The 12169-nt window shown below is 41.8% G+C and overlaps 1 protein-coding gene across 5 annotated transcripts in view; it reads right to left on the minus strand.

The window, feature by feature from the left end:
- The window catches only part of LOC125430957 (amyloid beta precursor protein), a 178678-nt gene that overhangs the window by 82114 nt on the left and 84395 nt on the right, over positions 1-12169 (minus strand). For all 5 annotated transcript variants that reach the window (XM_048493358.1, XM_048493361.1, XM_048493360.1 and 2 more), the window contains exons 4-5: positions 8874-8986; positions 2849-3042 (exon numbers count right to left, since the gene is read on the minus strand). In XM_048493358.1, coding sequence (XP_048349315.1) covers positions 2849-3042; positions 8874-8986 — 307 coding nt within the window. The remainder of the gene's footprint in view (positions 1-2848; positions 3043-8873; positions 8987-12169) is intronic.

A 12169-nucleotide genomic window follows, 5' to 3' on the forward strand; every position in this document is an offset into this window, starting at 1 on the left:
CAGGGAACAAGGACCCCACCCCCAATTTGGGGTCTTTTCTTGGTACAACCTGCACCAGTGAAAGGAATTCTTTGCGTTTCTTTTGAAAGCTGGAAAATCTTTGTGTATGTGTATTTTGTGAGAAAGATGCAGAGATATGTGGCCTGCCTTTCCCTCTGTCTGTTGTCAGCTCACTCTGACCAGTTCAGCGCTGGGTAACAAGATGTCTTTTAATTTGCATATCATCAGAAGCCCTGCTGGGCCAAAGCCCCATCTATACTCTTTTCAACAACAACAACAACCACCCCTAAATAGAATTGTAACTTCATCCACCATGTGCTGGACCATCTTTGTTTTAGAATGCTCCTCTTGGGTTCTAGTGCCTACCTAACAGAACTAAGTAGACACTAGGACCCAAACAGAGCATTCTAAAACAGATGGTCCAGCATGTGGCAGATGAGGTTACACTTGAAAGGGGTATAGTCTACCACTCTAAATCGCTTGGGCAACAGAAAAGGTATCTACGGGAACATTATTGGGACCCTCTTGTTTAGGGTACCCATTAAGTTTTCTGCCAAGCCTGGATCTTGACCAATCACTTCAAAAGTTTAAAGTGCCAAGGAAGAACTACTTTAAAATTTCATAAAAACACATTTTATCTCTTAACATACCCAAGTTCTAGTATTTTGAGAGGAAGAAAAAAAATCACTCTACCCACTTCTTCAACACCATAAAAAATCCTGTTAACTTCTATAGTGACCACCCAGTTTTGATGTGAAAGACTATAAACTTTTGTGATTTTTTCATAGGAAAGATGCTTCAACCCATTAACTCATCTTGATTTTGCTTTTCTGCATTTGTTTGAGATGGGGTGACTGCAACAGTATAGTGTATTCCAAATGCTGCTGCAACATAGATCTATTAAAGGATATTACGAATACCAGTAGTTTTATTTTCATTCTCTTTCCTAATAATCCAAACCAAAGAATGCTTTTTTCACCATTGTCACAAACTAAATGGAGGTTTCCACTGAACTTCCCATCATGACCCCAAGATCTCTTTCTCATCAGTCCCTGCCGGTTCAGATGTGAAGCAGAGCATATGTAAACTTAAGGCAGAGAGGGAGAAGGAAAACAGTATCAATAAAAATAAGCAGACAACTTTTACTGCATTATCTCAACAAATGAAATGCACCAGGAATGGTTTGATTCACCGTCTTTGTCTTTCTTTCTACTAGATATTTATCCAGATATGCTCCTGGACTAATCTGTTTCCCTTCTTCAGACATGCAGAGAGGGAGAAAAAGAACATGAGCCCACTAAATCTGAGACTCAGTAAACCCTATTTTTGCTACTGTTTAGAAAATATCTGATTCTGAGAAACATTAGTTGTTACTTAAGGAAAAAAATCCAAAAAATCAGTTACCACCACCGAAAACTAGACAAATATCTAATCTCTGTGACTTTAAATGAATTTTATAGTATTTAGAATTAAAGGTTATATGTAAGAATAGTTTAGAATAATATAGTACTTTTTATGTTTAACAGTATATAGAATACAACTGAACCTAAGCATGAAGTTCTTCTGCTCTTCAAATGGAAATATTCCACAAAACAATCCCAGCCTCCATCACAGTGCAAAGATGCTAAGATTGTCAAGAAAAATAATTATTGTCTGCGGATGTGATGTATTACACTAAAGGTCCATATTACCCAGAAACCCATCTGACAATAATGAACTATTTCTACTCATTCAGAAGAATAACAGACAATAGGACAGGGCACTAATAAATGGTACAGCGTTCCTCTATTCATCTAGCAGCTGTTACTTAGAGGCAAGCCCTGAACTTGTTTTTTCAAATATTCAGGTTAAAAATCTGAACTTTAATATTTCAGCACATTCACCTAGCAAATGACAATTCTTTTCAATACAGCTAAGAACCTAATTCTAATGAACAGAAATTTTAAATTTTATTGTGAATACAAGTTAGAATTTGTGTTTAAATGAGATTAGCAGCCTTACAAAAATAAATTCCCAAGAATTGCTCCTTTTGGATTAAACAAATCACTTTTCAAATTTTAGCTGAATGGTGAGAAAGCACCTTATACATTTTAACAACCTTGAAATATCTGAAAGTATGCAACAATAGAACCAATTGCTCTTTAGAGCTGAGCAACATAAGAAAGCATTATGCCCCCCCCATGAAAGCCCCCCCCAAACAAGTGTTGAATATTTAGATGAGGGAGGCTGATACAGAGGTGTGGCGGGGGAATGGCGTCCTGGACAAAACCTGCTCTGCACGCCCTCGTTCCCCCCCCCCCCACTTTACTGCTCCGGTGGCAGCCCATAAAGGCTGCTCCTTCGACAGGCAGAGGCTCCACCAGCTGAAGAGCAGCCTGGCGGGACTAAAGGGAGGGCTGTGGGGGGTGATTCTCAGCCTCCACCTGACCTGCTGGTGTGCGCGTGGGGACATGTGAATGCCTCTGGGCTGATATCAATTTCCATTATTCCATACAGATGAAATTCTGGTGAGGAAACATTGCATGCAACCAAGCAGACATCCTCAAAAAGACATTTTCAACATTATGTCATACATTATACCTTCGGGCAGCTTTTGCACAGATACAGTAAACATTTAATTAGTCTGCAAGTATATTTCCATTTACTTGCTTGTAAGCCCCACTGAACACAGTAGGACTTACTTTCAAGTAAGCAAGCATCAGATCAGATGGCTTTTGAATGCTTTAGAATGTAATCAGAACTCTTCCAGAATTTGTCCAAGCTAAAGAATTACCACTGAGTTCCCCAAGACATGCTCACAGATGTTGGCCTAACTATGTATCCGAGAACGGAAGTGTATGAATCTTACCTGCCATCTGCATAGTCTGCATCTGCACCTCCCCACCAAACGTCTGAGTCATCTTCTTCTGCATCAGCTGAGTCTGCATTCTCATTTTCATCTGCTACTGGACAGCACACAAACTCCACACCACGGAACTTGTCAATTCCACAGGGTAACAACATACCATAATCATGAAGATTCATTCCTTTTTCACTACAAGACTTAAGACAAAACAAAGAAAAAATATACTGTTACAACAAAATATGAAAAACAGACTAGTTCAGTGTTGGCGAACTTTTTGGGCTTAGTGTGTCAAAAATTTGGAAAAAGCCTAACTTGACTCTTCTGGCATGTCAACTCACCCCCCTCAAACTTTTCTGAACGTAGCATTTGTTGAATTTTCTTAGTGGGTCTGTAGATTGTTTGTAGGTTATGTTTCTTCATCTGTTTTCCTATACGGTCAGTGGTTCCCTTGATGTATAAGAACACTTTCCCTCTAGATGGCTCTTTATCCTTGTTCATGTGGCTTGTTCTTGGTCTTGCAGCTCTTCTGATGTCTGTAGTAGAGTAACCATTAGCCTGTAGAGCCCAGTTTAGGTGATTCAATTCATCTTGAAGGACGTGGGGTTCACAGATTCTGTTTGTGCAATCTACCAAAGTTTTTATGGTGCTCCTTTTTTGTCCTGGATGATGATTGGAGTTTTTGTGTAGATATCTGTCTGTGCGCGTCGGTTTTCTGTATGCTGTGTGACTGACGCACACAGAAAACCGACGCACACAGATAAGCAAAGGATAACAGGGATCCTCTAGCTACTGCAGGAGTCTACCGCATACCATGTAGCTGTGGATAAGTCTACATAGGAACCACCAAACACAGCACTCAGACACGAATTAAAGAACACGAAAGGCACTGCAGACTATTTCAGCCAGAAAAATCAGCAATAGCCGAACACTTGATAAACCAACCTGGACACAGAATATTATTTGAGAACACAGACATTCTGGACCACTCTGACAACCGCTACGTCAGACTACACAGAGAAGCCATTGAAATTCACAAGCACATGGACAACTTCAACAGGAAGGAAGAAACCATGAAAATGAACAGAATTTGGCTGCCAATGTTGAAAAACTCTAGAATCAAGACAGTGACTAATCAGCTCCACACAAACACAGGACAACTATAGACAATAGCAATCAAAGGAAACAAAGACCAGGATACTTTTATTCAGATGAATTCACCTATTGACCTTGCTATCTTCATTGTTACTCCCAGGCTACAGACTTCTTTATGACTCACATACCAGGCTACTCTATTCAGAGGGCCTCACCTTTTGGCCTCACAGTATATATACTCCACTTGCTTTCCATTCCTAATAGCAGATCCTCTGAAGATGCTAGCCACAGATGCAGGCGAAAAGTCAGGAGAGAATGCTGCTAGAACACGGCTGTACAGCCCGGAAACCACACAGCACCCCAGTGATTCCATGTAGCTGTGGAAAGCCTTCGACAATACATTCTCTGCTATACTCTACAACACGCCAAGCAGAAATACAAACATCAGATGCAAAAGGAAGGATTTCCAATCAAGATTGGGGATAAGATCTAGCTGTCCAGTCACTACCTCTGCACCATGCATACTTCCAAGAAGTTGGACAACCAGTATATTGGACCTTTCCTGGTCCTGTAGCAAATCAACCCAGTAGCCTAATGATTAGAGTCACCTGAAAATACACCGGCCTTCCATCAATCTCTACTTATCCCATCATCCCCCTTAGATTCCAACCAACCTCAGAAGACTCTACCTCTGCCAATTCTTGTAAATGACACTGACAAATTCAAGGTTGTGTATAGGACTCTCTGGTGCAGTGGAGTTAGCTTCAGTACCTCATTGATTTGCTTGGATTTAGACCCAAGGATCATTTCTGGGCACCAGCAACCCAAGAACACGCTCCACAGTTAGTACAGGACTTCCGACCACCCCCACAAACCTCATCCTCCTTCATCGTGGGGGGGTGTGTGTGTGTGTGTCCTTGGAGGGATGGTGTCATGAATGAATCTTCTGGGACTGGTGGAAGAAGAGCCAGAAGCAGAAGAAATAAATCAAAGATTGGAGGCTCTGGAAATGGTTGAGGGAGTAAAGAGATCCCAGCCAGAAGAACCATCAGTATAAGCAGGAAGAAGGGTCAGCAGGAGATAATGCATCATTAGAACAAAGGTGGCAGAAGCAGAGACAGGAGTTAAGCAATAAAAGGAGAAGTACTCGAATTGCAAGTCATTACGGCAAGAGGTTCTGTGAACCGGAAACAGCTGCATTAGAGGAGGATTGTGAGGGAGTTGTCTCAGCAGAGTTGCTGGTCTTGGGAGGCTGATATAAGCCTTGACTTGGATGCAGGCACTGAGTTTGCACCAAAACTCAACTGTTACTTCTGAAGTGGCAATTTTTTAATTAGCAGTCTCTGATAAGCGGTTATCTAATAGTCTTGCTAATAGTAAAGACTATGATTAATTTCTAACAGAGACTTCGATAGGCTTAGTATTATATGTACTAATTTTAACTATGCCATTAAAAATTCTCTTGTCCGGGTGTAACAAATGTGATTCCCTGGGAAGCAGCATATGTCTAGAGCCATGGTGGCGAACCTTTGGCACTCCAGATGTTATGGACTACAATTCCCATCAACCCCTCCAAGCATGGCCAATTGGCCATGCTGGCAGGGGCTGATGGGAATTGTAGTCCATAACATCTGGAGTGCCAAAGGTTCGCCACCACTGGTGTAGAGTGACTCCTCATTAGTCACTGCCTCTGGATCATGTCTTGGCCTCTGAACTGCCTGACCTCATAAGAACATAAGAACAAGCCAGCTGGATCAGACCAAAGTCCATCTAGTCCAGCTCTCTACTACTCGCAGTGGCCCACCAGGTGCCTTTGGAAGCTCACATGTAGGATGTAAACGCAATGGCCTTCTGCGGCTGTTGCTCCCAATCACCTGGTCTGTTAAGGCATTTGCAATCTCAGATCAAGGAGGATCAAGATTGGTAGCCATAAATCGACTTCTCCTCCATAAATCTGTCCAAGCCCCTTTTAAAGCTATCCAGGTTAGTGGCCATCACCACCTCCTGTGGCAGCATATTCCAAACACCAATCACACAGTTGCGTGAAGAAGTGTTTCCTTTTATTAGTCCTAATTCTTCCCCCCAGCATTTTCAATGAATGCCCCCTGGTTCTAGTATTGTGAGAAAGAGAGAAAAATTTCTCTCTGTCAACATTTTTTACCCCATGCATAATTTTGTAGACTTCAATCATATCCCCTCTCAGCCGCCTCCAAACTAAAGAGTCCCAAACGCTGCAGCCTCTCCTCATAGGGAAGGTGCTCCAGTCCCTCAATCATCCTTGTTGCCCTTCTCTGCACTTTTCTATCTCCTCAATATCCTTTTTTGAGATGCGGCGACCAGAACTGAACACAGTACTCCAAGTGCGGTCGCACCACGGCTTTATATAAGGGCATGACAATCTTTGCAGTTTTATTATCAATTCCTTTCCTAATTATCCCCAGCATAGAGTTTGCCTTTTTTACAGCTGCCATGCATTGAGTTGACATTCCCATGGAACTATCAACTAAGACGCCTAAATCCCTTTCCTGGTCTGTGACTGATAGCACTGACCCTGTAGCGATGTGTATGTGAAGTTTGGATTTTGTGGCGCGTTGTGCATCGCTTTAGAGTTTGCTACATTGAACTGCATTTGCCATTTCTGAGCCTACTCACCTAATTTATCAAGGTCCGCTTGGGGCTCTTTGCAATCCTTTGTGGTTATCACCAGCCTACATAATTTGGTATCATCTGCAAACTTGGCCTGCGCTACCCCACCCCTTCTTCCAGGTCATTTATGAATAGGTTAAAGAACACTGGTCCCAAAACGGATCCCTGGGGGACACCACTCCCGACATCTCTCCATTGTGAGAACTTCCCATTTACACCCACTCTTTGTTTCCTGTTTCTCAACCAGTTTTTAATCCATAGGAGGACTTCCCCTCTTATTCCTTCATTGCTGAGTTTTCTCAACAGTCTCTGGTGAGGAACTTTGTCAAAAGCCTTTTGGAAATCCAAGTAGACAATGTCCACCGGTTCACCCCTGTCCACATGCCTGTTTACACCCTCAAAGAACTCTAGTAAGTTTGTAAGACAGGATTTGCCTCTGCAAAAGCCATGCTGACTCTTTCTCAGCAGGTCTTGCTTTTCTACATGTTTTATAATTTTATCTTTAATGATAGATTCTACTAATTTACCAGGAACAGATGTCAAACCTCCACCCATGAACGTTGTCTGCATCGATTTTTGGCCTGCCTGACCTCCACATACAAATGCTACTGTCTCAGTCTCTGGACTGCCTGATAGTAACAAGCCTTTATTGGCATAAAATAAACATACAAAATAAGCATACAAAATTTGCCCATTATTGCTCACAGTTATAGACACTGGTACTAAAATATATACATGGTCCTTCTGTAACTATAGAACATTCCTTCAACTGAGTTGATTCACTTAAACGTCATCGAATACTTACAGAAGCTAGAAAAAATACTGCTGGCTATATGTGGTCATAATACATAGACATTGATTAGTATCCATCTAGACTTACGTCTATTATCTTTAGCAGAAATTTTGCTACATTCTCGCACACTGTGGGATCCATGTTGTTCAAAAGCATAGGTATCTTAAGAGCATCGGTTAGATTGTTATACAGAAATGGGATAAGTGCAGATTGCGACATTCTGGTTTTTGCAAACCTTACACAATGAAAAAGGGTATGATCGAGTGTCTCCACCTGACCCATATTGCATGGACATAGCCTCCTCTGTTTATCAATTTGTTGATATCTGCCATAAAGCAGCATAGAAGGCATTAGATTGGCCAGTGTCAAGGCTCTTCTTAGTTTAGGATTGGTGATCCAATATAAATAATTGGCCATGTGTCCTTGTTCAATTGGAATAAGCAGGGTCAGGGGGGGAACATGTTTTCCTCGCAGCCGTTATCATATACCGATACTCTTGTTCTAATAGCTTAGTTTTCAAGCAGCTATATGCTTCTGTGAGGGAGAGCGGGACTAGCGACTCTAGTGAAAAACCAAGAGCGTTGATTTTTTTCTTCAACTAGTTTCAGCCAGGTAGAATTTGCATAGTCAGAAAGCATGAGGTGTAGCAAACTGGAATGATCCTGCAAATAGTGGATACGTAACCAATATCTGACAGTTCTCAGTCAGGCCATTGTGGCATATGATATTTGCCCGAGTTCTAAACATAGGCCTGACTTATTATGCTTACAGACATTACCTGCCTGGACCTCTGAGCTGCTCAACTTGTGCAACTACTCCCTGGCTGACTTAGCTGTCCGTTAGCTGGTTTTCTCCAGACCCCAGCAGCACAGTTTGCACCCAGGTCTACATGATGTTGGTCTTGGAAACTAGGGAGCCCCTTGGGGATGGGGAGGTCTACAAATCTAAACAACAAATAAACAAACAAATAAATAAATAAATAAATCTCCATGGAAGCAATGCTTGCTGACCTGGTGACACAAAACCATGGGCTTGCCACCTAGGTGCAGCATCTAAGAGTCACTGCGGATGTGCTGCAGCAGCAGACAGCCAGCAGGGCATATGGCTCCAGACTCCTTTCACCAACAGAAAAATTCTAATTGAGCAGAAAAAAAAGACTGCATTCTTTCCAGAGTTATTTTATTTAATATATTGTCGAAGGCTTTCACAGCCGGATTCAACTGGTTGTGGTGGGTTTTCCTGGGCTGTGTGGCCGTGGTCTGGTACCATGGCCACACAGCCCAGAAAACCCACCACAACCAGTATTTTATTTAGGTTCCTAAACATAGGCAATAGAGATGAAAAACAAAAAACCACAACAAGCTTGCAGATGTACAATCCAATTAACAAAAACATAGTTATAAAAGAACCATTGTTCATCAAGTGTTCTACATATGAAATCATAAGAGAAATGGTATCACTGCAAAGCCTAGAGTTTCCAAAATATTGAAAACATACCTCCTTAGCAACTGTGTGCCAATGCAGATGGGTTTCACATACATCCATCCTTTCTTGGTGGAGGAACTTGCACTTATCCGGCACAAGCAGAGCATCACTCACAAACTCTCCAACTGAAAGAAAAAGACATCTTAATTTTTATATATTATTGGGCACACTTTTTTTGTGCAGCAATGTTCTGGCAAAAATCTTACTAATCAACATCAGGAAAATATTCATTATGGCACAAATTATAGTAAAATTAACAAGAACAAACTATTACTTACTTGTACATATTACTTGATTGCACGTGTTTTGTACTTTAAACAGTCAAAAGACAACACTAATTTAAGTTTGGTTCATAAATAAAAGTTCTGCTATGCATTTCCAAGATCATATTTGCAGCCTCAAAGAAGAGGACTCTTAATATTTTTTTAAAGTGCATGCTAGTATTTTCAAGGTGCTGGATCTAATATTTTTGTGAATGGGGATAATGATATTTTTTTGAACATAAGAAGAGACTGCAACTGTTCAGCTTTTATCAATACATTTGTTGGCAAGCCAATCCTTTTCTACTGTTCATCATAAATAAATTCTCTGAAAAAATCAAGTATCTCTTAACCACTATTCCATGCTGGTTCTCAGAGTGAGGCAGTGACTGTCCATTTCAGTTAAAAAAAGTGATGAGGAGTGAAACAACAGGGCTCTATAAATGGATATGGAAAAAATGTTTGGGGTTTTGGAGCCATGCAGCCAAAGTGAAGTACAAATGCTATTCGTGCTTCTAAATTTTCTAAACCTGACAGCTTCTTGAGAAGTCCTCTTCCCATGTCAACCTCATGTTCTTCCATTTAAACTGGCAGAAAACAGGATGAGGAATCAAAGAAACATTAACTCACTCAACTGTTGTCAAGAAACTGAGTTCCACTGTTCAGTTTCTTGTTCTTTCAAACATGGGTTCAAGCTTTAAGGCCTACATTAAAATAATAGGAGTGGAATTAAACTGTGCTGTTTACTTGCAATGTAGCAGAGTCCTGGTCTCTTGAAACAAAGTAGGAGAACAATTGTTTGGAATAAATAATGTTTTTTACTCCCTAGGTCTTTAGTCACAGACTTGTGTCACCACATCCAGCCACATTCCAATTAATTATGATTGTGACACTATGAGTAAAGGGAGGGCTTATGACTGCAGATAAATTCTACCTTGATTTCTCACTTGAGCGTCTCATATCACCAGGCATGGATTTGATTGTGAGTGACCAGTGGCCATCTCAACTCTTCTGCCCAGAAAACTTAGGATGTTCAGCCCAGTAGGGTGCTTCTTGGTAACCTTTTATGGTTCCTCAATCCACCATTTGGACCTTGATAAGTGTGCTTTTGGTACCTTTCAATGTGACTCACTGACACCTTGAAACTTTGCTCTGAATAGAATGGCCTTTTGAAATTGAAAGATTACAACTGGAATGAAAATAACTTACTTCTTGAATTTGTATCTTGCATGATCCAATGCTATTTTACTGTGTACTAGCCCTTTAATGGTTTAGGTTTCATTATTTTATCCTCACTATTCTCTTGATCATATTCTTGCACAATTTTAATAAATTCCTTTAATTACAGTTGAGGATGTTTTGTCTTTAGGTGGTTTGAATCTAATTCAAGTCCTAGACCCTTGTAGTTCCACCTACCAAGTTAAATGTTTTGCTAAACTTACTCTGCAAATGGTCTACCATGCAGGAATGACAACTATAATCCCGGGAAGGCTGCACACTTGCCCCATTGACTTCTGTTTGTTTGGGAAGACAAAGGGGCTGGTGGCAGCTATCAAGGCAGATGTTTGTAGATTCAGACCTCAGAGTTTTGTGTTCTGTCTCCCCTCTTAAATGAGATGTTCTTGGTTTAGGGTACATTCACAACTGTATCCCACAAAAAAGATTTCAAATACTTTTAATTAAATGTTCCATACTTATTTTATAAGCGGATTCTATTCCTCCCACAGACTTTGGCTCAGCCTGTTTTGAACTGAAATCACCAATCCATGAATGCGCTACAGTCTCAGCCCAATCTGGGGTGGGGGGGTGTGCACTGTGACTGGGGATGGTGCAGCAGTAGCACAGCTGTAGCATCTCCAAGAAGGATTGCAGCGCTGCAGCAGGCAATCCATAAACAAAAAAACCCCAACGAACCTGAAAGTGGTGTATGCAGTCAATTGGATTGCACCACCATTTTTGCACATGCCAAGTAACACTGGCATTTGGGAACTCTTCCACACCCAAAGGCCTAGGAGGCTGCCTCTACCTTTGCCACTGCTACTGCACAGCTCTTTTACTGACAGCTCTAGTTGATTCCTTGGTTGCTGGGTCAGCAAGATAGAAGTGAGGACACCCACACCCCTCACACAATTCCTTTATGCTTGGTTTGGAGAGGGGCTGAAAGGACATCTGTGGCTCTCTGCCTAATTCCCTGGTTGCCAGTTCAGCAGGCAGTCTTGATGGCACAACAGAAGGGGAATCAAGGACTTCTGCACCCATGCTTGATACCATCCTTGCCAGCTGGGTGGGGAATAGCAAGAGTTTCTCCCTCCTATCACCACCAGCAAGACCTGTTAAGGGTTGTCCACTCGCCATTACTGTTGCTGGCAGTGAGCCATGTGGTGGAACCGGCTTGCTTTGCCTGGCAGGCACTATTCCACCCCAAGCCTCTGCCAGGGGTCGCCAACTCTTCCTGCTTGCTTTTACCCTGTGGGTAAACCACTAGCACCACCCGACCAATTGTTAGCCTTCCTTCTGGTGCCCTCCTATTGCGCATCCAAAATGGTGGAGGCCTAGGTGGTACAGAGAACTGTTCCCCACATCTCAGGTTCAAAAGTATTTAAGAATAGAATAGTTACAAGGATGTCTAGCACTGCACCAGATCAAGCAAGGGTTTCCAAAACAAATGAAATATAAACGCAATTCCTCTATCCCTTAATCTAAACATACCCTAACAGTTATTAAAATAGGGTGGGCTCTTAAGCTTACAAAGTCAAACTCGAAGAACCTTTATTGGCATAACAATATCACGGTATTATATACACGAGTCCACTGAGCTTACAATTCTCACAGAGTTCCCATTACCTGGAAGGCTGGGTCAGATCCTTGGGCAAGCACATGGTCCAAAAATGGGTGCTCGTTCAGAGTCCAGGCAAGAACTCTGCTCCCTTCAGAGACCCAGCCTCTCTGTTCCCAGAAGTTTTATCAGTTCCCAGGCCCCACCACTCTCTCAGGGTCAGTCTGGGTCAAGATATATTTTTCCCCTAGGACATCAGGTTATGATTCCTG

Source organism: Sphaerodactylus townsendi, linkage group LG04 (assembly GCF_021028975.2).
Source record: "Sphaerodactylus townsendi isolate TG3544 linkage group LG04, MPM_Stown_v2.3, whole genome shotgun sequence".
Classification (NCBI taxonomy): Eukaryota; Metazoa; Chordata; class Lepidosauria; order Squamata; family Sphaerodactylidae; genus Sphaerodactylus; species Sphaerodactylus townsendi.